We start from the raw sequence: 26382 nt of genomic DNA on the forward strand, positions 1-26382 counted from the left end.
GAAGTCACTTTGGATAAAAGCGTCTGCTAATGTTAAATTCTCATCAATCCAAGATGTGTGCCAATAAGGCCAGGCAACATTACACGCCAATGGGGCCATTTTTTTCCCTTTACTCTTATCAAAATGAACTGTACACACTGAAACTACCCATGACAAGTAAAAACATTTGTATTACAAGTTTCTTTGAAAATGAATGTTAATATGCAAATGAGCTATACACTAATCTAATATCGAGGGAGTGCGGTGGCTGAGCGGTTATGGAATTGGGCTAGTAATCCAAACGTTGCTGGATTGAGTGCCGGCCATGCCAAATGACGTGTCCTTGGGCAAGGCACTTCACCCTACTTGCCTCGGGGGGAATGTCCCTGTTCTTACAGTAAGTCGCTCTGGACAAGAGCGTCTGCTAAATGACTAAATATAAAAGTAAAATGTGAATATGCCCCAAATGCACCCAAATAGGCTTTGTTTTACTTTACTCCTACCACAATACAACTTAACATAGTAAAAGTATACATGAAAAGTAACTTTTTTGTATTACAAGTTTCTTTTGAAATTAATTTGAATATGCACATGAGCTCCACACTTAATATGTTCTCACTTAGATAGGCAGAAACACCATTCATATGACAAATACATCGGCCCAATCTTCATCCAATCATCCTACTGCCAATGACCTGATGATCATTATTGGCATAAATCTTCTATCCAAAACATGCCACCCCCAGTCTTTTGGTCCATACGTTCACTTCCCCCTTTCCACTCCATCATTTGGTAAAAGACTCAAAGACTATGGAACTTTGCAGCGGTTGACGTTGGAGGGAGAGTTACGTTAACATTTATGCCTTTAGCAGACGCTTTTATCCAAAGCGAATTCCAAGAGAGAGATTTATAAAAGTGCATAGGCCACTGATAATAACGAGATAGCTCCAAACATTGCGGGTAGCCAAAACATGAAGCATACATTATGAAAAAACAAATAAGTCCCAAAGGGAAGAACCATAAAAGCATGTAGTTCGATAAGTTACAATTAAACAACATGAACCTCCGAAGTGCAAGAATGTACCTGTAGAAAAAGCAAGCAACAATAATATAATTCACAGCGAGTACAGTAACTTTAAGTCAGTTACAACTAACCAACAAGAGCAAGTCTCAATAAGAGTCATTGTAATCCTAGAGGAAACTAATATCAGGTCCAGCCAATCATTCCTAAGTACCGGAGCAAGTGTGTCTTGAGCCTTTTCTTAAACGTGGGGAGACAGTCAGTGTCTCTGACGGGGGTGGGGAATTGATTCCACCACTGGGGGGCCAGACAGGAGAAGAGCTTGTGTTGGGACCGGGCGCTCTTGAGCAGTGGGACCACCAGACGGTTGTCAGAAGAAGACCGCTCGGAAAATAAACTGAGTCTCCACTATATTACGCTGCACGTCAAAATGCTTCTGACCTTGTATCACAATACTTTCTTTTGCCAGTTTCCTATTTTTATTGCTGCATACATAGCCTAACTCTTACATAGATATACAGTACATTTCCCTCAACCCTTACAGCAGTTCTGGGTTTGTGCCATTGTTGTTCAGTATTTGTGCAGGCATGAATAGGGGGGACAACCTGGATATTCAGCTGTCTGAAATAGCAGTGCAGCAGTGTGTAATCACACTGCTGTGCCAGCTTTGCACGAACACTGACTGGAGGTCAGGTGACGACAGGTTCTGAATCACGTAGCACTATCTGTGTAGAACACACAAAGAGACAATTAGACAAATATTGATACTAATGTATCCCTTGAAGTGTTTTTGAAGTTAATTTTGCTACTATTCAGATACCTCTGAATTAAGAATTGGTCTAGTAAACCCATCCCTAAACATTAGCCTACTCTCAAGTAGTTATTTTTTTAGTAAATTATTATTCTGCATGGACCTGTGACAAGCTGCTCTGACACTGATAGTACCTGTCAACCTGTCTTAGTTTGAAACTGGTGGACAAGAAGATACAACATTCATTCAGTACTTTTATTATTATTCTAACAATGTTTTAGAAATCTGAAACACCTGTCAGAACAGCAGTCTACATTCGACCTACAGTCGACACGTTAGACCTAGTCAGATGGATTACCTAACGGTTGACCAGCATAAACACACAGGACATCGTAGTATTTATACTGTAGGTATTATAACCCCATTGCTAAAATGCAGTCTTCGTTTGACTGTTTTAATCGTCTGCGGGCAAAATAAAAGGCTAAACTACTGATAGCATACAAGTCTAAACTAACTAGCCTACTGTCATGTTAATTAACACAAACGCTAAATCCAGTGCAATTAGCAAAAGCTACATAATACCTTCTTAATTATGAATAAATGAGGAGGCCTAAAACTTAACCCTTGTGCTGCCTTCGGGTCACAATGACCCGAAGGTTCACAACGACCCATCATTGTGCTGCAACAACCTTACCCAATACAAAAACAAATGAAAAGCTTTTTCTTTTAACCATTGTGCTGTGGGGGGTGTTAGACAACCCAACGGTTGAAAGAAAATGCATCACTTTGTTTTTGTATGAGGTAAAGTTACCACGCAATACGTGGGGGGGGGTCACAATGACTGAAGGGTCACAATGACCCGAAGATAACACAAGGGTTAAATACTTTGTCTAACAGAGTACTCGGGGCTCTGGACGTACGTTTGGCAATACTGTGTACATTAGAAATTGTAATTAAGGGTAGCTCCTTTAAACACTGGCTATAGAAAGTGGCCATTACTCAAATCAAATGTATTTGTATAGCCCTTTTTACACGCAAGCATGTCACAGAGGGCTTCACATACGCCCATAGAACTGCCCCTCAACCAAGGCAAGGAAAAACTGGTAACCCTTCCTTTTACAGTCCCTTAAGTACTAGGTATTTACATAGAAAGTAAAGGGTATGTTTTGTGTTTTATTGGGTATTACCGATTGGTACAAAGGTGGTAAATACCTAGATAATTCAAAGTATTTACCCATTAACTAAATACTAACGTGCTGGTCATTACTGGGTATGTTTTCTGTATTATTGGGTATTACCGATTGGTACCAAGGTGGTAAATACAGCGATAATTTGAAGTATTTACCCATTAACTATTTACTAACGTGCTGGTTATTACTGGGTGACTTTCACTGGTCCTAATTAGGTAAAGACAGAAGACAAAACTTAGTATTTACCTGGAAACTTATAAATATTACTATTTAAATACCGCTGGTAGTAAGTTGGTATCTACAGGAGATATATATGGTAAATTATAATGTGTTATTGGGTAAATACCACTGCTAGTGAGTAGGTAAAGACGGCCAAGCTCCAGCAGAATTACAAAAAAAATACTCTATTACCCTGCAGTTACCTAAGGTTAATGTTGGTAACAGTCCACGTCTAATGAGAATATAAGATAGTACTTTCCAATAAAATACCTTTTCAGATACATTTATCGATGATGGCCTCATTTACTTGGCTGGGATACCTACCTCCACGGGAAGAGTTTCCTCTACTATCATGGTAAATCTTCTTGGTTACTGGGTATGTTCCTGCGCATGTTTGGACTATTTACTCAGTAAGTAATCTAAAACTGGACTGCAAAAGGAAGCCGTGTTTGTTTCCATGGTGTTACCAGGTTCTTACCATATTCTTTGTGAGCGAATACCACTTTGTCAATGTTACCCTTGGTATAAACTTGTACTGTACGTTCCAAGGCGATACCAGGTAAAACATGGCTATGTACTCAGTAAGTAATCTGAAACTGGACTGTAAAAGGAAGATGTGTTTGTTTCCATGGTGTTACCAGGCTCTTACCATATCCTTTTCAACTGTTCATTCCCTTTTCATGCAATAAACACAAACTTGGATTATGTTTCAAAGGAAAACGTGACACTTCACTCTGTAAATGTTAACATTATTGACCAAACATGAACAAATACAAAGGTTAAATCTATACAAAACTCCATATAAAAACTAAAAATTCAATAACTTCATATACCATAAAACACGTCCGTATTAGTTTGGCCCCTATGGTTTGTCTTTCTACAGCTCCTGTAACATAAAACATAGTATACAAATATCTAAGATTCTACCTATTTTATTTTAGAATACAGAATAATCGATTGCCACATTTATCTGAGTGTATCCTGTGTGGTAGCCAAGGATGCTGTGGTAGTTTTGGTTCTTTAGAAGTGGTTGCACACTGGGCATCGTTTTTTCCTTGCCAGCAGCCTCTTATTAAGAACTTATAGGAGCCTTCTTATTAAGCTTTTACCGCCTTGAGCCGTCCTCTGAAGTAATATTTTTGTAAATGTCATACTACTTAAACAGATGTTCAATGAGTTTAAGTTGTATTAGCACTCAGTAGCTTCGTTTTCTTAGCGAGAAAAACTGTGGATGCAGATATCACGCATTGTGAGATTAAAATGGCTAGCAAAGATTAAAAAAAACTAATGGACGATAATAGACCGATGGTTCATCCAATCACCTGCCAACTAATATATGTAAATTCCGGGTTTTATTCTGAAAACTTTCTGTCATCAATAAGTGGTTTCGACAGTTGGTTGGTTTCGTGAGCTAACTCCAGCAGCAGTCTTGCATTACTAGGTAAGTCACAAAATAACACAGCCTAATTACATAATTTATTTGTCAAGATAAAGTATAGAAATGCATATTAAATGATTGTATTTTGATCTTGTGCTAATAACATGTATTTTGAAAATAAAGTTAGGCTAATGTTAGCACATTGCTAGACAGCTACCTCAGTCGACTTTGCCTGGTTGCTCGTCCACGTTGCTAACATGTTTATTTTCTTTTTATGATCTGTCTTGTAGTTCACAGTCCAGAGGATGATATCCACCGCTATCGTGTTCGGCGCACCAGGAGCATAACCCTCTGCCGAAAACTAAATGACTGCCATCATTGGGGCAATTGTGATTTAACCTTTGTATTTGTTCATGTCATGCCATGGAAACAGTGCTCTAATTTAAAATAATGTTACAATTTACAGAGTGAAGTGTCATGTTTTTCTTAGTAACATAATCCAAGCTTGTGTTTATTGCATGGAAAAGGTAATGAACAGTTGAAAAGAATATGGTAAGAGACTGACGCCATGGAAACAAACACGGCTTCCTTTTACAGTCCAGTTTCAGATTACTTACTGAGTGCATACCCAGCTCACATGACGTTGCGGCAACGTTGCCAGTAGGTGCTCAGTTGGTAACCCGCGACGTTACCTTCTGGCAACGTCGTGGCAACGTTGTGGCAACGTTATAAAGGATATGTTGCCAGTTGGTCCCATGGACAATGTTGCTACGACGTCGTACCCTGGTCGGCTGGTTACGTTATTTTTAGACCTGTGGGCAACGTTGCCGCGACGTCGTACCTTGGTCGGCTGGTAACGTCATTTTTAGGTCCGTGGGCAACGTTGCCGCGACGTTGTACCTTGGTCGGCTGGTTACGTTATTTTTTGGTCCCATGGACAACGTTGCAGCAACGTCCTACCTTGGTCGGCTGGTAACGTCATTTTTAGGTCCGTGGGCAACGTTGCCGCGAAGTTGTACCTTGGTCGGCTGGTTACGTTATTTTTTGGTCCCATGGACAACGTTGCAGCAACGTCCTACCTTGGTCGGCTGGTAACGTCATTTTTAGGTCCGTGGGCAACGTTGCCGCGACATTGTACCTTGGTCGGTTGGATACATTCATTTTGGTACCATGGGTTAAGTTGCTCTTTGGTCGCAGGACAACGGATCTCGAGAGCAGTGGTTTATCATGGATAGATCACACTGGATTGCTCTCAGTTCTGACACTTTTGTAATTTAGCCATAGTCTACATGAATTTCAATCACACAATATTAAATGTTGCACCCAGCACATATAAATGTAGACAATGTATGTAATTCATGTGCAGCTCAGCCCCAGCATGGTCATCAATTTTCTCATATGCAGGAACATAGCTTTAATAAATAAAAGACTGAATTTTCAATATAATTCTTATATTCTTAGCCTTAGGCCTATATTAAAATACAAGTATTTCATTCTTTACATGTACAAAAGCAATCAATGTGTGATGTGTAACATGATTAAGCAAACATTCTTTGTCCAGCACACCAAAGCTGTATGACACACAATGCAAATCTGAGCTGCAATAATTTTGTAATACAAAATTGTTAAATGTGACCAAAAGGCAAGCGATTCTCAAGTTGTATTTCCAAAGACATGAGTCATCACAGAATATTACAATTCTTCCTTAGCAAACCTAGGTTTGCTCAGTCTGCCCCAGAGCAACAACTTTGCGCATGCCCATTTCAACGCATCTCTGAAACTGGGATTTCAGAGAAGAGTTTGCAACTGAACGCATGGATTTCAACTGGAAATTAGCTACTTCAAAGGTGAGTTTCTTTACAGAAATAGATTTAAATATATAAACATATTTTCTGAAATCGGATGGAGGATGCTATTACGTATAGGTTTGAAATTTAGGCTATTAAGCCTGGTTATCTGTTTCAGATTAACATTGTTTACGTTAGGATTTCGCTAGCTACTAGCTAGTTGTACAGCTAGTATAATGTACTGTAGAGTTATGCTAAACTCTCCAGAAAGTTAAATACTGAAAATACATAAAGTTTAGCGTCTCACAAATCACCCACAAAAGAATCAGTAAAAATAAACGTTCAGAACTAGAAAAAACCTTGTCCGAAAATAGTTTATTTAGCCCTGGAAAACTGGAGCTAGCGCGTGGCTGATCACGTTTTGATCAGTCGGCACAGCAATGGCGTCTATAAAAGTATCATGTCACTAATTCTTCCAATTTGTACATGCCATCTGTTTTTGGATACGTTTATTCGTTTTAACCTTAAGATGCGTGAGTTTTTCCGACGCTTCCACGAGTGAGTTTTTTTCCAATACGGCAGCTAGGTAGCTGTTATTAGCTTCCGTATAGCAACCTAGCATAATACTCGTAGTAATGCTCCTACCTGCTAGTGTTACTTGTTATAATTGTAAATTTTGAAGCCATACTATAGCGTTTGTCACATTGTTTGTCTATCGGAAAATAGTCGGTTGTAATGTTCAGAATCACACATGTGCGACGCTATGCTGAGTGGGGCCCTGCTTTCGAACGATCACACATGTGCGATGCTGATCCTTTTATATTTATATCAAAATGCTAATGCTATGTACTTAAACTACATTCCACTTTCATTTCTGTACAGAGTATCCTACCACCGTCACACGGCCTAGCACTGTGTCCCTGGGAAATTATGGTAAAGTAATGAATGACCGTTTTTAACAGTGACAATAATTGTATGAACCATGGCAACCTTAAAGGCTATGTTTTGAAGCAAAAGCATGATTTAAAACTTTTGCATCACCTGACTCCTAGGTGTCAACTCTGGTCTGGTAGAGGAGAACCCATATGGGGTCCAGGAAAACAGCTGGCAGCCAGGCAAGTGCAAATATAAGACTCTCAAAGCTTCTCAATAGCATTGCCAACTCTTTGTAAGGTATACTTAAGTTGTTCTGATCGTGGCAGGGGGATACATATTTGTCAAAACAACAAATGTTGTCTTACAAATGCTTTGTATACAGCCATTCAAGGTAACATGTGTTATTTACATCAATGTTACAGCTAATCTAGAAGAACCACAGTGTATGCCAATCATGTTAACTCTTGTAAACTTGTTTTACTTGTCTTTACTGACACACATTATAGGTTATGTTCCAGAAGATGGAGACATTGGAGGAGAACCAGCGAGAGGCTCTCCTATTCAGGCGACGACAGGGCAAACATGCTGAAGAGGTGCCAGTGATGGACCTACAGGTGGCCCAAACACAGGCTGAACTCCAAGACCTTGAGGAGCGCCTTAAGGTGCTGGAGTTCCGAAAGAGTGGTAGGTGTTTTGAGATGTTGTGAACTATGGCTTACACGCATAATTGTATTATGACAGTTAAAGTCATAATAGAATGAGATCACCACCGGTAAAGTGTGGACTAATGCAGCAATTTAACAGAGCAAAAAGAGGTATTTGATGCAGCCCCACACACCAAAACAGTGACAGCCTCCCTCGGTTGGAACATGAAATCTGTTCCAGGGGAAAAAACTCTAAAATAAGTTATAAATATACGAATAAGGATGAAAACAACCCGTCCCCGTTGTCTCCAACTAGGAACAGAAACTATAACAGTAACAATATACATCAACGGAAACTATAACAGTAACAATATAGAGTAACAGGTTTACTTTATTTGTAACATCTAGATGGGGCAGTATGAATATATAAGCTATAATTACAATATAAAAATTACATGTGATACATGCATAGGCAAACACACACCCAAGGTTTATAAATAAAGTACATACACACATACTTTTAACAATCGTGTAATTGACTAAACAAGAACGTTTTAACCTCATTTTAAATGTCGAAACAGTATCAGCCTCCTTAATTGAGACAGGTAATTTAGTCCAGAGAAGAGGTGCTCTATATGAGAACGCCCAACTCCAGCAGTTTTTTTAATTATTTTGGGAACCACCAGATAGCCGGCATCTTGAGATCTTAGCGTCCTTGCGGGGCAATAGGGTGCAAGGAGACTGGAGAGGTACAGGGGTGCCAATCCATGCAGAGATTTGTAGGTTAGTAGTAGAACTTTGAAATCATCTCTGGCTTGGATAGGGAGCCAGTGCAAAGAGACAAGAGTAGATGTTATGTGATCAAACTTTCTTTTTCCAGTCAATAGTTTAGCAGCAGCATTTTGCTCCCACTGTAAATTTTTTAGGTAGGTAATTTGGGAGGCCAGAGAACAAGACATTGCAGTAGTCCAATAGGGACGTAACAAATGCATGTATTAGTTTTTTAGCATCATCCTTTGAGAGGAATTTCGTATTTTGGCAATATTACGTAGATGGAAAAATGCAGTTCTAGTAATTTGCTTAATATGGTACTCAAACGAAAGGTCTGGGTCCATTGTGACTCCTAGATTTTTTACCATCTGGCTTTGTGAGACTTTGACGCCGTCTAAGTCTAGGGTCAGATTGGATAAATTATTTCTGTATTTTTTAGTACTGAAAATTTGAACCTCGGTTTTATCCGAATTAAGAAGGAAATTTGCTGTCATCCAAGTTCTCAACCCAGAAACACATTTTTCCATAGCATGTGGAAAATTATTTTCGATACCCCACAATCAACATCCAAAGAGGCCGCTAAGTAAGTCTAGAAATTCCCTCCGTTTTGTCAGTAACACACTTCCTCTCGAGGATAAATCTCTTTGTATCCAAGAGTTTCAATAATTGGGCTCAAATGTAATAGACTTCTTATATTGTGGTCTTTAGTTATTTTTATGTATGTAACCTGGGGCCTGTACTACGAATCAAGATTTGGCGTTAACGAGGTAACTTCAGGTTCAACCCAGGGTTTTCTGTATCACGACAGTGGATCACTTGTTACCGGAGTAGATCGCCATGGTAACACATGCTGAACGCCTACCCTGGTCGGGAGCAGGTTATGTTGGAGATCAGAGATATATAAAATCCTCGCCCACTAACTCATTCTTGAGGATAATGGCGTCACCATTCATATAAGATCCTGTGGAGCTTGGTGCACGGACAGTGAGAGGTGCGCTCAGAAGAGCCAGAACATTAAGAGACCAACTAAACCCTTTGGCATTCCCTGGTGACTATATTTATGAAATATATAGATTCTCAGCAGAGGGAATTACTTATCTTTGCCAACTTATTGAGCCGTATGTTGCCAATGCGACACATCAAAGCTGTGTGCTCACAGTCCCATAGACTGTATGCATAGCATTGCGTTATTTTGCTACGGGTACTTTTATGTAGTGTCATGTTGATGTTATCCCTATTCACTGGGGTGTATCCCCTTAACCCCTTCTGTTGTCCTTGGCTTGCTTTGACCCATGTTCTAATTATTTCCATATCAGAAATTTGGGAAGTACATCAGTTACAGCTAACCAACAAGAGCAATAAGTCGCTAAGTAAGAGTCATTGTGATCCTGGAGGAAACTAACATCAGGTTCAGCAAATCATTCCTAGTTCCTAGTTGTATTCCCAGAACAAGTGTGTCTTGAGCCTTTTCTTGAAGATGGGGAGACAGTCATTGTCTCTGATGGAGGTTGATTCCACCACTGGCCCCCCCTCCATCAGAGTTGGGACCGGGTGGTCTTGAGCGGAGGGACCACCAGACGGTTGTCAAAAGAAGACTGTAGGTGGCGGGTGGGGGTGTTGGGCAGGAGTAGAGACTTAATGTAGTTCAGGTGCAGTACCGTTCACTGCTCGGAGGGTCAGTCGAATCTTGAAATGTTTCAACCAAAACATTTCAAACCAAAAAGAACAACGTGTAAAATGATCATTTCACTACTTTCATTGAATTTGTATGTTTCATTCACTTTAATTGCCTTTCTCAAAAACAATAAATAGGACATTGAAAGAAATGTTGAAACCCCCCCCAAAAAGACTGAAAGGCACAACACATCTTTTGGGGGTACAAGCCACAAAAAGGTATAAAAAGACCAAAATGTAGAAAAAGGTTTATCAAATACATCCTCATGTGTTCTCCCTTTCCTAGGAACAGAGAAAAAGAATGTCAGTTTAACTAAGTTTAGTGTCATTCATTCAGTCATGTACTACCTACCTCCACCTACTTATATTCCAGTTTTCCAGCCTTGTTTTTTTTATGTAAAGCTTCTCAGGCCGAATCCCAATACTCCCCCTTACCGCTAGCCCTTAGTTTACCCCTAGACCTTGGCCCTCGAAACTAAGTGGTAAAGCAGCAGCGGCCGGCTCATAGAGGGCGCTAGGGTGCCGCCCCACCACTGCTGCTTCACATTCCAACCTTAATTGAATAAGACTTAAAAAGAAAGAAAAACATGTCTAATGAGTAAAGTCAAAATTATATAGCTAATAGAATATTGAACATCCAATAAAATGTGGTAGAAAAAAATCTACGTTGTATAAAGTTAGCTGATAAGCTACGTGTTTCCAACTTGAGCCCCATTGACTGTCGTTATAAGTTGTACATGCGTAGTTCGCTCCTCTCAATGCAAGAGATAGGACCTCACCGGGGCGCAAAACACCTGCGCCCCAAACTGCCGATTTACTAGAGGGCTTGTCAAATACATTATGTTATGCTGTTATGTCTGTCACATCCAATCACATTACTCAACTAATTTAAGAAGTTGTTTATTTACGTTGTCGTGGTGTTCTCTCAGAACTGAACTTGTATCTACCGTAGCTCTAACATTATAAAGCTAGCTAGCTAGCTAATGATGTCATGATGGAAACTTGCAATTCAGTCAAGTTGCTTAAAAATACGCCCTTTGAAAAAATACATTTTCAAGAAAAGCTCTAAGTGAAGGAGGTTGGACCTGATCGGCCTGACCAATTTTCACCCTACGTCACATGACTGTCAAGCTGGCTCAACTGCGCATGTCGGTTGCAAAAGACGAACTTCTCCCGGGTATAATACACTTGGAGTGTCAATCAGGTCATCATATACTGTACCTCTGTTCACTGGATTACAGGGCTTGACATTAACTTTTTGAGAAACTTGTCCTTTGGACAAGTATATTTACGTTTCACTTGTCAATCCACAAAAGTCACTTGACCCCGATACCTTTAAATAGCCAGACCAAGTAATCGGGCAAAACTAGCCTGGCTAACGGAGGTCGCTTTCTCAGGCAAATGATGAATGAAACAGGCTTAAAGAAATCCGAGAGGCTGGCTATCTTCAGCAGGCTTGTATCTACGATAGGCAGTCCTGCCTGACGTTGTAGAATGGAGTCAAGTACAACATTGTGTACACTGCCAGTGAGCGACTAGTCTGACTGAGGCTAACGTCAAAAACAGTGTAACAGGGACGCAGTCTCACTCAGATTGCCAGTTTAAACAAATCACAAAAATAATCGGACCAGCTGGCTAAAAGCAGAATTCCAATATCTCTTGAAAGCTGTCCTGCTCGACTTTTTAGATGTAGAATTGACTGTAAAACTGTAAAATTATGAACTGTGACATGATGTAAAGACATGGCTGCCTCCTCGACTTTTTTGGTCTTTTAAAATCTAACTATTTGTATGATCCGTGTGGTCCTTTTGACGTTTTAAAGGCTATCCTTTCCCAGTTTTCTGCAGCCACATTGCACGCGCATCCCGAACGTTTACAAACAAAAAATTGGTCTATTAATTAGCAACAGTCAAATGACAGGGGAAGACAGTACACTACGTCGTTTTCAATTTACAAATTAGTAAATACATTTAGGAATGCACCAAAATATTGCTTTCTGGTGTTGAGATAGCATTTTTTTTCCCGGGGGGGGGGGGGGGGGTGGCATGCCCCCTATCAAGGCTAGGATCTCAGAGCACAATACAGCCCGCCCCGGAAATAAATGCACCAGCCGCCACTGGGGTAAAGGCTACATAGCCCTAAGAAATGAGACGACACTTGGTTACTGTCACGTCATTTAGCACGTATCGATATCTCCAAAGCAAGTAGCGTTATGCACTGATGTCAAACGAAATTCGCTGCTAATGGAGTTCAGTTAAACTTGTAGAAATGCTATTCAGAGAAATGCAGGACTGTTGTGCAAATCAAACTAGCGATGTTTAGAAACGTTTCAATTCAGAAAAAGGGTGCAAATATGTGTACATGACTGTGTATAGCACGAAACAACACTAGTAATTTTTTGTATCAATTATTTATGCAAAATATTACATTGATCAGACTCTGGATTATCTGTCCGCCATTGTTGCCGGTCGTGCAAGATTCACATAGCCCTAGGTTTCAAGTAAGGCCGAATCCCAAATCTCTCCCTTCCCCCTAGCCCTTATTTACCCCTTGCCCTTGGCCCTCGAAACTGAGGGGTAAGGGCTACATATCCCTAAGAAATGGGACGCCACTTGGATACGGGTACGTCATCTAGCATGTATTGATATCTCCAATGCAACTAGTGTTATGCACTGATATCAAACGAAATTCGCTGCTAATGGAGTTTAGTTAAACCTGTAGACATGCTAGTCAGAGAAATGCCGGACTGTTGTGCAAATTAGCAATGTAACGTTAGCAAACAAGCGATTTTTAGAAATGTTTCAATTAGGAAAAAGGTTGCAAATATATGTGTACAGGAGTGTGTATAACACAAAACAAGACTGTCGTAATTTTTTTATCAATTATCTACGCCGAAAATATTACATTTATCGGACTCTGGATTATCTGGCCGCCATTGTTGCCGGTCGCGCAGGATTCACATCGCCCTAGGTTTCAAGTAAGGCCGAATCCCCATACCCCTAGCCCTTAATTTACCTCTTGCCCTTGGCCCTCGAAACTGAGGGGTAAGGGCTACATATCACTAAGAAATGGGTTGGTTACGGGTACGTCATCTAGCACGTATCAATATATCCAAAGCAAGTAGTGTTATGCATTGATATAAAATGAAATTCGCAGCTAATGGAGTTGACTTAAAACTGTTGACATGCTAGTCAGAGAAATGCGGGACTGTTGTGCAAATCAGCACTTTAACATTATCGGACTCTCTGGATGAACTGGCCGCCATTGTTGCCGGTCGCGCAGTATTCACATAGCCCTAGGTTTCCAGTAAGCTCCCGATCTTACTTGGTTTTAAAGGGTGTATACCCCTTCGTCTTAGTCCTACCCCTAGCTCAAAAAGAGTATTGGGACACCACTAGCTCACACGGGAACGCGCAAAACTAAGAGTAAGGGGGAGTATTGGATTCGGCCTTATTTATTATTTTTTTTCTTCAAAAAGAAAAGATAAAAGAAGCATTGATCAACTCATAAATAAATTTCAAAATAAAAGACAATCAACAAGGACAGTCAAAAACACATACAGAATTCCCACAAAGGGGTACAGAATAAAGGCCGCCGAGGCGGCGCACATATCAATTGCCCCACTAGGGGGTTACAAGTGGGAGTCAGAGTTTGACGGGGTCCATCCAGGCTTCCGCACCGATGGCTCCCTCTCGTCCCGTCTTCCTCGCCAGTAGAGTCGAGCGACTGGCCCTCTGCCCTCAATCACGACGGCCCCTGGGAAGGAACCATCCCTTTGCCACTGTTCCCAGGCTGCCCTTCGGCAAGGATTTCCTGATCCTCTTGCGAGGATTCCAATCCTCAGGTCGTCTGGCCCTCTGTCCGTCCAACCGTCAATCCCTCTAGCAGCCTGGCCTACTTCTCGGGTGACCAGCAACTGCAAGCAGCTCTGAAGAAGGGGACAAGTCCCCGTCTGGCGTCAGGGCCGAAACCCCCAGGCAGACGACCGCTCCGGCCCACCCCCGTCACTTAAACCCCATCAGGCGCTCCGGTATTGACGGGGACGGGCCAATACCTGTCCGATTGGACAGGTACTCACTAGATCTGAGCCAAAAGGCCGAGAAGCGATGCTTCGCTACGGCAGCACATCTAATAAAATTGGATCGATACAGAGAAGATTAGCATGGCCCCTGCAAAAGGATGACACGCAAATCCGGAATTCGGCCTTATACTCTATATCAGTGGGGGGCAAAATACGGCCCACGGGCCGGACCCTTCCATTTTTTTAACTAATTAAATGTAATTGGGTGTGTTCACGCCTTTGGCAAGCACAACCATTGTTCTTTCACATATATAGGGAGTCAGGTGGCTGAGCGGTTAGGGAATCGGGCTAGTAATCAGAAGGTTGCCAGTTCGATTCCTGGCTGTGCCAAATGATGTTGTGTCCTTGGGCAAGGCACTTCACCCTACTTGCCTCGGGGGGAATGTCCCTGTACTTACTGTAAGTTGCTCTGGATAAGAGCGTCTGCTAAATGACTAAATGTAATATATTTATTATTATTGTTTATTTTCGTGGCAAAAAGTGCCTTTAGTCGACGAAGGGTACTCAGTGCTAGCTACGTCACCACGTCAGAACACGTTAGCAACGACGCATGGATACAACGTGCATAGATGTGCTGTTGTACAGCCAGTTTCGTGCCGTGGAGTACTAGCAGCACATGTACATTTAAGCAAATCAAGACTTGCATGTGCAGTAAGTAATGTCACATTAAATTATGTATTTAAACTCAAGCTTGTGTGGTGTGTCGCCGTCTGCAATGCCACAGCCTAAACTTTATATCAAAAGAAACTCATTTCTGGCGCTATCAAATAATCCCCTCAATGATGTTTGGCTAGCAACAGCAGCTTGCTCATAGCAAACGTATTTTGAATCAGCCATTTCCCCCTAAATTAATGTCAAACTTATTTACGTTTTGGGGGGCATATTTTCAGTTAGCAGATGGTACTGTTTGAATCGTGATTCCATCCTGAAATACTGTGACAACGTTGTTACAGTAGCTTGTTTGAAAGGGGGTTCGCTTGTTTCAAAGGGAGTTTTCAATGAATTATGAGTAGACTAAATGCTTGAAAATATCATTAGAAGCGAAAAACTTAAGGGGACAGACCCGACGCAAGCGAACACACCCTACAATTTCCCCAGAAATTGTACCCTCTTTATTTATATTTGAGTTGCGATTTTTGGCCTAAAAATTACTTCATCCATGCTATACAAACAAACTCCTATAGATGGCGCTGTAATAGCCTAGCAGCTGCTTGTATTAGGCCTACATTCAGTCAATCTGAATGGGCTCACGGTCACCTCCATTCTTGATGACGTTGACATGAAAAATTGGTGCGGCGAAAAAGAGAAAAGTGGACTCTGAATGTTGTGTGTTCAAGGAAGAATGGACACCAAAATACTTTTTCACTGATGTTGGACAGATCACGGTATGTCTGATATGCCAAGAAAGTATTGCATTTTAAGGAATACAATCTCAGTCATCATTTTTCAAGCAAGCATGCTAACTACGCTAGCAATCTTTCCTCTCAAGAAAAGGCAAGCAAGGCCTCTAAACTTGCCACAGACTTAAAAGCCCAACAAAATATTTTTACTAAACAGACCTCTAGTCAATGATCGGTAACTAAGGCAAGCTACATAGTGGCACATAAAATTGCAAAGCATAGCAAGCCTTTTGCTGAAGGGAAGTTTGTGAAAGACCGTATGGTGGAGACTGCTAGCATACTTTGTCCTGATAGAAAAAGCCAATTCGAGAAAATTAGCTTATCACACCGAACCATCACCAGGTGAGTGGAAGTAATACGAGATGAGCTAACCTCCGAGCTGAAAAAGAAAGCAGATGGCTTCAATCTTTTTTCTATCGCACTGGATGAGAGTACTGACATCAAAGACACCGCTCAACTTTTAATTTTTGTCAGAGGAATTAATGATAACTTTGAAATAACAGAGGAACTTCTTGCAATGGAATCGATGATTGGGACAACCAGGGCTCTGACTTATATGACAGTGTGTCTGCCTGCTTGGAAAAAATGAATCTACCGTGGCATAAACTGACAAACGTCACAACAGATGGATCCCCAAATCTAACTGGTAGAACATTGGCCTACTAAAAAGATTACAAGACAAAGTAAAAGAAGAAAGCCCAAACTCAGAGCAATTTATATTTCTTCACTGTATTATTCAACAGGAAGCCCTGTGTAAAAGTTTGTTGAACTGCTCAATAGCATGTTATAGCATTCAAATGTGCGCTGGCTAAGGCTGGGGAAAGTCTTTCGCCGTGTGTGGGAGCTGAGAGGGGAGATTGGTATGTTCCTGGATACAGTTGGTAAAGTTGACAACTTCCCGGACTTACAAGAGACAGACTGGCTGGCTGATTTTGCCTTCGGTGTGGGCATACTGGGGCATTTGAACGATCTTAACATGAAACTCAGGGGAAAGGGTGTTTTTGTGCATGAACTGTAATCCAACGTGAAAGCGTTCAAGGCCAAACTTCTGTTGTTATCCAGACAAATGAACAGCTGTTCTGCTCATTTCCCGACACTGGCAGCACTGAACGCACCCCTATCATACAGTAGCACTTTCATCGACCTGCATGCCGAGTGCTCCCGCCTCTTCTCAGACTTAAACCAGATTGAGACTGAGCTAGAGCTTGTATTATGCCCCCTATCTTTCGACAGTGAGAAAGCACCACCAAACATACAACTGGAGCTCATCGACATCCAGTGTGAAAGTGCTTTGACGAAGAAGTACAAAACAGCTACAATAGACCAGTTTTTTGGCTCACCGAATGAAACAATGTTGCCAAACATGAAAAAGCACGCCCAGAATATGCTGGGTTTTTTCGGGTCCACATGTGTGTGAATAAACGTTCTCAGTCATGAACTACAAAAAATCCCATCACAGGTCAAATTTAACAAATGACCACTTTTCAGATGTTCTGAGGATCTCTACCTCAAAAATGACACCAGACATTGATGCCCTTGCCAAGAGAGGTGACCAGACCCATTGCTCACATTAAGACCCAAATCACCATGGGTAGGCAAGGCTTATGCTTTCTTTCTCTGTTTTCAACAGTCTTAGGCTTTTTTTTAAGTGATGGTTATTGCAGTGAGAACTATCCAGCAATGCACTTGGATACAAGCCTTTTGTCCACATTCATCTGACAATGAACACATATTACAAATATAGCTGCAAGCAGCGATGTGGGTTCCTCCGCAAAATGGCAAGATATTATAAAAATGAACATTGTAGAAGGTCAAGAGTTGGACAACAAGAGAGCAAAACTACTTTTTGTTGGGCCAACTACAATAGGCTGAATGGGGATTTGAACTCATGAGCATAACGTAGAAGGCAGACTCTCTATCCTCTCTGCTACACACCAACTGATGAGAATGTATGAGTAGAAAGGGCACAGAATTAGCTTTGGTCAGCTTTGGGACAAAGGTTAAGAAGCGGTATTTCATAATGATGTCATCCTGTTTAACTTAACAGATATTCAAATTTAAGACAGGCTAAAAGACTGCGGCTGGATTCAAACCTGCAACCTTATACTTTGCAGGTCACTGTCCCAGTCCATTGAACTATTCTCAGTGTTGAATATTGTCATGTTCAGTTACTGTATAAAAAAGTAAGCTGTTTCATCTGTGGTAAGAGTTGTTAGATTCAGCCAAAGTTTAAACTACTCAAATTCAATCATATTTTGACATGCCAACGTGAAATTGTTGATGGTACTTCAGAGTGATGTCATTTTGAACCGAATAAGGTTTGAAAACAATCAGTCAAAATTATATTTGATTTATTGACACAAAGATATTGAGGCAATGTGGACATTTACATAAATACACCCCTTTCAGACATTTTGTTTTACATTTCTCATTCCATTTCACCCTATATAAAAATACACCTGCCCGCACACTAACCCCCAATCCATGCCATTTACCTCCCTTCCAGCACAAGTCAAGCCAAAGCAGAAATGCTGTAGCGGACGCATTAATTTAGATGTCGACCAAAAATTGCCTCCCACAATCAAAACACATCGCTCGCAACACTGTTTCCAGAATTTCTCAAAGACAGCTTAGACCGCTTTCCAGAACCACAGTCATCTTACAATGAAGAATAGCCTCATTGGTAAAAGGTCTATGGCACAGCCGATGATGATCTCCTTGTCAACATAAATGTATGAGGCCAACTCTCACTTCCCATTAAATCACACAACATGCACTCTCAGTGTGACCAACAAGATTATTTTAACTAACAAAAAACAATATTACAAACATCTAACTGAACGAACGCAACAACTGAAATCCCTTGCAAACCTGTTGTAACCAAACTATTTACCACAAGTCTTGGCGTTTTTTGACATGCCGCACTGCATGCTGGGTACCCAAGAGCGCTGACGCTGATGATCTAGCTGTGCTCCGACTGCGTGATATGATGAGATGCTACTGACACGCTAAGGTCTCGGCGTCTCCTGAAATGTAATGCGTCTTTCTGCCTTGAAGCTGCGTGCGCATCATCATCAAGACCCCATGTATATGTCAAGATAACATCCAAACTAACAATTTCGCCAAATCTGACTGCAGCTTTGTATACCATATGTAGCCGACTGTGTTGTGGTTGTTTGAGTTAAACAACTTGCTTAATGAATTTAATGGCTGTTAAATGTCAAATCCAACTATACATTTATAAAAGAGAGAGTTCCAATGAAATCGGAATTATTTTTAAACCTAGAGGTTTAAAAGACAACCTTTGCCTAAAATAACATGCACCAACTCAGAGAACTGAGTTTCAACATCCATTTACACATTTAGTCTCTATTTTTTACTCTACTCTTAAGGCATAACTATGTTTAACTTAATGTCTGCGCCTCTCTGTCACCAACTGTCTCTGGAGTGGGGGGTGGGGGCTTCACAGGGTTTCTACAGGTGTAAACAAGTTAAATGTAATTCCAATTGAAATTAAAGACCAAATTTACGATGGAAATACAGATCAAAAGTGGAAATATACAGTAATCTTCCCAAACACTGATGTCTGTTCAATATGAACACTATGGTAAAATGACAACAATCGGTTGAGTTTAAGTACATTGACTAAATGTGTGTAATGCGAAAGGATAACACAAAAATGGAATTGCTGTCCTAAATTATACTTTTTATTACACAATGGTGGAGCAGAAACTAGCAATTCCATGAATCCCATGGAAACAAAGGCAAATGTGTGAGATGTACTGATGTGGAGCACAAATCATCCAAGAAGCAGTACTTATTTTGAATGGTTTTTATTCAGATGACTAATCATTGGATTCAGGTCAAAAGTCTATAACTTGAACTGGTTTCATTACTTAAGACACTAAAAGTCAGCAGCTTGGCATGCTGGGACATGGAAAGGATTACAAATTTAGACTTTCATCAAAGTAAAAAATGCTGGTTTGTCCTTTTTCATCACTATCTTCAAAAAAGCAGTCTGCAGAGCTACTGTGTCTGTGGGTGACTGTCTGTCTCTGCAGGGGCAAGCAGGGCCTGCAGGCAGGGGCAAGCAGGGCCTGCAGGCAGGGGCAAGCAGGGCCTTCAGGCAGGGGCAAGCAGGGCCTGCAGGCAGGGTCAAGCAGGGCCTGCAGGCAGTTAGTCAGGGCAGGCCAGCTGGATGAAGCTGTCCTGGGGTCAGGGCTGAAGAGAAGCTGTCCTGATTCTGATTCTGTCCAGCTAGAGGGGGGTAATCCAGCAAGGGATCAGTTTTTCAGCATCCCCTGTTGAACTCTGTTGAGCAGGCCTCTGCATGACCCTCCAGACCTATAAAAGTGAAGAAATTATCCATGTCAGTTGTAAAGAATGAAGCTTTTTACATCTACACTTGACATAAACTACAGTTTTGACTGTGAAATGCAGTGGCATCACTTGAACTTGAATCCAAATGTGTTGAACTGATGGAGACCCGGCCATGCAAAGTCACTTAAAACATTTGGCTCGATTCCAGGCTCTGTTAACAGTATTTAGCTCTAAACTGGTCAATATACACATCTGACCAAAGACCAGCTCGATCTTTGCCTGTAAACAGTGATTCTGACTGTCAGAGACCTTTAAATAGGCTGACCGAGTGAAACTAGCCTGACTAACGTAGGTCGCTTTCTCAGAAAAATGACAAATGAAATAGGCTTGTTTTGAAGGATCTTATATACTGGCTATCTTCAGTAGACTCTTGTCTACAAAAAGCAGCCCTCCCTGACATTTTAGGACTAGAATTTTGTGAATTACGATATCGTTTACACACTGCCAGTGAGTGAGCGAGCCGAGTCTGTCATTGAGGCTAAGTCAAAACAATGTACCCTCGGGACGCAGTCTCACTCCACTTGCAAGTTTTCCACAAATCTAAAAAATAATTGGAGCATCTGGCTACAAGCACAATTCCTACATCTCTTAAAGGCTTCCCTCCTCGAGGTTTGGTAACAAACACATTTTTGGTGTCGACCGAACTGTAAAATGGTGAACTCAAACATGACGCGACCAAAACATGGCTTCCGCCTAAGCCTATGCGGTCTCCCTGGCGCATAGGCTTGTTACAAAGATTTTCTCGACCCAAATCAAAATTCTGAGCCAACATGTCTGTGGGGAATTGTTTGTTCTCCTAATAGCTGCCCTCCTCTAGCATTTTGATGAATTTTCCGAGATGCTACATGATTCAGTAATTACACAGAGGGAAAAAGCTAGCTACTTTTCGAGTTCGGTTTTCCGTCACTTCAAACTCACTGTCTAAAGGTCTCAAAGTGCTGAAACCGTCACCATAATTCAAGAGTGTACTTTCACGAACCCAATCATTGATTCTAGCTTAAAATGTGTAATAATAGGACTTACCGAAAGTGGCTGCCTCCAACAAGGCTTTCAGGTGATTCCAGTTGAAAACAACAATGGCCGCCAAAAAATTATTTATATTCGTAACGGCGAGCTGCGATTGGAAGCGAAATGAGGGTGAGGGCGGGGCTTGGTCAGCACACCATTTCCAGAAAGGATGTGTGTGCGTCTCGCCAAGCTCGCGCGTGTGTCTGTCAAGTAGGTTGACCACTTGTCCCTCTTTGCGTTGTATAGCACAGCATTTTCAATATGCGACGTGCGGAACAAGGGGTGAAAATGCTGTGCAACACAACGCAAAGCGGGACAGGTGGTCACCCTAGTGTCAAGGGGCAGGATGAGTCTGTGGGAATTTGGAGCGCGCGCACTGTGGAGCAATTCAATTGAATTCAATCATATATTGACATACCAAGGTAATATTGTTTATGGTACTAGAGATTGATGTCGTCTTCAACCCTATTAGGTTTGAAAAATAATCAGTCAAAATTATATTTGATTTATTAACAAAAAAGGTATTGAGGCAATTTGTACATTTACATAAATACACTTCTTTCATCCATTTTGTATTGCATCCAACAACAATAGGCTGAATGGGGATTTTAACTCATGAGTGTAAGGTTACAAGTCAGTCTCTCTATCCTCTCTGCTACATACCAACTGTTGGAAACCATGAGTGATGTCTGAGAAGTCTTGTGCAGTTGTCCCACGTTGGCAACAAATCAAACTAAACCTACTATATTCAACCATGTTGGTTAAACAGTACTAACTAGTTCATTCACTGTGTTAATGAAACGCACTCCACGGCTACAAGCTAGCTAACGCTATACACGAGTCATTAACTTAATCATGCAAGCCCAGGTAACGAAACAATTGAGACCCATTCCCTTTTTGACTACAATACCTCTGCTGTTAAGACCGTTTAAGAAATGTTGCAACAGGCTACAGTCTGAATCACGGATATAGCTCTATGACATAAGTTACAATCAGGGGGTAAATTGGGGTTTGATATATCAGGGGGCTCTGTGGTTTCTGGGTTTCGATGGCACATGTGTATGCAAAGCCTACTAAACAGGTATCCTACTTAGTTTAATGACTGACGCAGACTACCTAACCCACTACCCTTCTAATACATTTGTATAGTACTACTATGTGCCTCTTTCAATTATGTCTTTAATATATGAAAATTTTGAAATATTGAAATTGTATCATCTTGCGGAAAAAACATGAAAAACTGAACCTAACAACAGCTAGGCTAGGCTAGCTCATAACGTTCAGTTCTCATTCTCGCCAAACAACGGTTAGGGTCTACTGAAATTATTACCAAACGTAACTTTATGCTAGTAGCCTAACAAACTCATTCACTGTTGACTATGTATATATAATATATTTAAGTTGTATGCATAATTTGTGATGACTTACTTTGATTTAGTAGTTGTTTCTCTTAGATGCTTGTTTGCCTTCATACTTCGTGGCAGAAAATAACCGGAAATGACCAGGCTTCACACCTGTTTTTAGGTCACTTAATGATTTAATCATAGACATTCTTTATTATGTATATGGATTTAATGGCCAGACATGGTAAAACAACAAAACTTTATTATTCATCAAATGCATACATTATATTTTTCTTTGGCATGTGGCAGCACAGTAAGAAAAAAGGCAGTAAACACATAACTGACAGCACACACGCCTATAATACCAACAGTAGACTACATAGTAAATGGCAAACCAAAAGGGTAGACAAGCAACAAGTGAAACCAACGATCAATTGTGTTGACTTTGAGCAAGCAAATCATGACTTTTATAGTTGTTAATTACGAAAGGCAATTCACCTTTATATTAACTATAAAATAAACAATTAAACTAAACATTTAAGTAAATTGCATACCTTGAAAAGACTGACTTATTGTCTGTCCTAAACAAGAAATGTTAATCTTTCCATCAATCAAGCTGTTGTAGTGAATATATATAATTTAGTGACTTTCTAGAAAGTTTCTGAGTAAACTGTAGCCTTGTGTTTTGATACTTTGTGCTAATAATATGAACAAGACACTGATGTGTGCAGGTGGCTACAGCTGTATCTCCATGTATAAAAACCCTGTCTCTGGAGAATGTTTCATCAGATGCCGACAGACTACCCAATGTACGCTGTGTGTGTCAGGTCCTTTCTGCAAAAAGCTATATTCAATAAATACTTACTACATTCTAGCAGCTTTGGGTGTATTCATTCTCAAGTGTCCACTGCAATTGTCAATACCCCTGAGCCATAGCAACTACCATGTAAAAGGAAAACTTGCCAGTTAAATGAAAAAAGAGCCAGATTTAGCTATTGTGTAGGAATCCCCTCAGAATGAAACATTACCGTTACTATTTTGACTATACAGCTAGTCATACTGTGGTGTACCTGGACACCTGTTTAACTAAATAAATAATCAGTATCACAAAGATTTGAGGCAATGTGGACATTTACATAAATACACCCCTTTCAGCCATTTTGTATTGTACTGTCTGTCTCTGGAGGGCTGGCAGGCAGTGGCAAGCAGAGCCTGCAGGCAGGCAGAGCAGGCCAGCTGGATGAAGCCATCCTGGGGTCAGGGCTGAAGAGAAGCTGTCCAGCTAGAGAGGAGTAGTCCAGCAAGGAGTCTGTCTTGCTCACAGCATCCTCTGTTGCATCCTGATAGATAGATCTTTATTTGTCATTGTCACAGGTACAACGAAATTAAAGTGCTTCCAGTCAGTGCAACATTCATTGGCCTAAAAATCAATAAAAGGATCAAATTACTAAAGTACTAAAATTACTAAAATAAACAACAATAACTAATAAATCAGAATAAATATACCTGAGACAGTACCATAATCAACACACCCATGTCATTCATCCACAGTCATCACATAAAACATAACATGAAATTGTGCACATTATTTTTTGGCAGCATTGACAGTGGGTATTGCAGTTGGATTAAAACTGTGTTTGAGTCTGTTTGTCCTTGCCTTGATTGATCTGTACCGTCTGCCTGACGGCAACATTTCAAACAGGGAGTGCCCAGGATGTGAAGTGTCTTTTATGATGTTCTGGGCTCTTTTGAGACAACGGGATCTGTGTAGGTCTCCCAGTGCGGGGAGAGGGCAGCCAACAATCTTTTGAGCGGTGTTGATGACCCTCTGGAGCATTTCCCTCTGAGCCACTGTACAGCTGGTATACCAAATGCCTATGCAGTATGTGAGTATACTCTCAATGGAGGCTCGGTAAAAGAACACCAGCAGTCTTTGTGTGATGTTACTCCTCAATTCCTGAGTATTCTCAGGAAGGACAGTCTCTGTTGGGCCTTTTTCAGCAGCTCAGAGGTGTCCACACTCCAGGATAGGCTGTCCTGTATGTGGACCCCCAGGAAGCAAAAGTCTGCCACCCTCTCCACACTGATCCGGCTGATGGTCAATGGTGTGATCTCGGTCTTCTTTCTCCTGTAGTCTATTAAGAGTTATTTTGTCTTTGCAGTGTTAAGGAGAAGGTTGTTGGCCGTGCTCCAATTCGACAGCCGCTCCACTTCTTCTCTGTAGACGGGCTCATCCCCCACAGAGATAAACCCCACCACTGTGGTGTCATCTGCAAACTTTACAATGGTGTTACTGTGATGGACAGGGGTGCAGTCGTGTGTGTAGAGGAAGTAGAGCAGGGGACTGAGCACACAGCCCCGGGGGGAGCCAGTGCTGAGGCTAAGGGCTGTGGATGTGTGATGGCCCACTCTGACTGTCTGCGGCCAGAGAGGAAGCCGCTGATCCACCTGCATGTGGTATAAGGGAGCCCGAGGTCCCCCAGCTTAATCACTAGCTTGTGTGGGAGGATGGTGTTGAATGCAGAGCTGTAATCCACAAAGAGCATTCGCACATAGCTCCCCTGCCCCAGGTGTGACAGAGCGGCATGGAGTGCTGCCGCCACTGCGTCTCCTGTGGATCTGTTCGCTCTGTAGGCAAACTGGTGGGGGTGAAGGCTGCGGGGCATCCTCTGTTTCACTCTGTTTTTTTTGTTGAGCAGGCCTCTGCATGACCCTCCAGGCCTGTACAAGTGAAGAAAAGATCTATGTCAGTTGTGAAAAATTAAGCTTTTTACATCTACACTTGACATAAACTACAGTTTTGACTGTGAAATGCAATGGCAATCCAAATGTGTTGAACTGATGGAGACCTGGCCATGTAAAGTCACTCCAAACATTTGGCTCAATTCCAGGCTCTGGCAAGAGTATTTAGCTCTAAACTGGTCAATATACACATCTGACCAAAGACCAACAACTCGCCCTTTGCCTGTTAACAGTGATTCTGACTGTCAGAGACTTAAATACGCTGACCGAGTGAAACTAGCCTGGCTAACGCTTTCTCAGGAAAATGACAAATGAAATAGGCTTGTTTTGAAAGATCCTATATACTGGCTATCTTCAGCAGACTCGTGTCTACAAAAAGCAGCCCTCCCTGACGTTTTAGGACTAGAATTTAGTGAATTACGATATTTTTTACACTGCCAGTGAGTGAGTGAGCGAGCGAGCCGAGTCTGTCACTGAGGCTAAGTCAAAACAATGTACCCCCGGGACGCAGTCTCACTTTCCACAAATCACAAAAATAATCGGAGCATCTGGCTAAAAGCACAATTCCCACATCTCCTGAAGGCTGCCCTCCTCGACATTTTTGGTGTCGACCGAACTGTAAAATGGTGAACTTATGAACATGACGCGACCAAAACATGGCTGCCGCCTTAGCCTATGCGGTCTCCCTGGCGCATAGGCTTATTAAAAATACTTTCACGAGCCAAATCAAAATTCTGAGCCGACAGGTCTGTGGGGAATCGCTTGTTCTCCTAAAAGCTGCCCTCCTCTAGCTTTTTGATGAATTCACCGAGATGCTAACCACATGATTCAGTACTGTAATTACACAGAGGGAAAAGGCTAGCTACTTTTCGAGTTCGGTTTTCCGTCACTTCAAATCACGATCTAAAGGGCTCAAAGTGCTCAAACATTCACAATAATTTAAGAGTAGTGTACTTTCACGAACCCAATCATTGATTCTAGCTTAAAATGTGTAATAATAGGACTTACCGAACGTGGCTGCCTCAGACACGGCTTTCAGGTGATTCCAGTTGAAAACAACAATGGTCGCCCAAAAAAATTTTATATTCGTAACGGCGAGCTGCGATTGGAAGCGAAATGGGGCTTGGTCAGCCACAAC

General features: G+C 41.4%; 1 protein-coding gene and 1 non-coding gene across 4 annotated transcripts in view; both read left to right on the forward strand.

Annotated features, from left to right (window-relative positions):
• Nucleotides 1–6125: 6125 nt before the first annotated feature.
• The window catches only part of LOC146235927 (putative RNA-directed DNA polymerase from transposon X-element), a 29137-nt gene continuing 8880 nt past the window's right edge, over nt 6126–26382 (forward strand). The window contains exons 1-5 of one of the 3 annotated variants that reach the window (XM_084686288.1): nt 6126–6385; nt 7208–7258; nt 7378–7440; nt 7708–7885; nt 17260–17362. In XM_084686288.1, the coding sequence (XP_084542414.1) occupies nt 7411–7440; nt 7708–7885; nt 17260–17345 (294 nt within the window). In that variant the 5' untranslated portion in view covers nt 6126–6385; nt 7208–7258; nt 7378–7410 and the 3' untranslated portion in view covers nt 17346–17362. Of the gene's footprint in view, nt 6386–6739; nt 6884–7207; nt 7259–7377; nt 7441–7707; nt 7886–17259; nt 17363–26382 lie in introns of those variants that run through there. The other 2 variants (XM_084686287.1, XM_084686289.1) reach the window with 2 other exon arrangements.
• LOC146235928 (U6 spliceosomal RNA) lies at nt 14397–14504 on the forward strand. Its single transcript, XR_014741457.1, has one exon. It is a non-coding gene; the product is annotated as a U6 spliceosomal RNA (small nuclear RNA).

Source organism: Hypomesus nipponensis, chromosome 22 (assembly GCF_054491055.1).
Source record: "Hypomesus nipponensis isolate SF chromosome 22, ASM5449105v1, whole genome shotgun sequence".
Lineage (NCBI taxonomy): Eukaryota > Metazoa > Chordata > Actinopteri > Osmeriformes > Osmeridae > Hypomesus > Hypomesus nipponensis.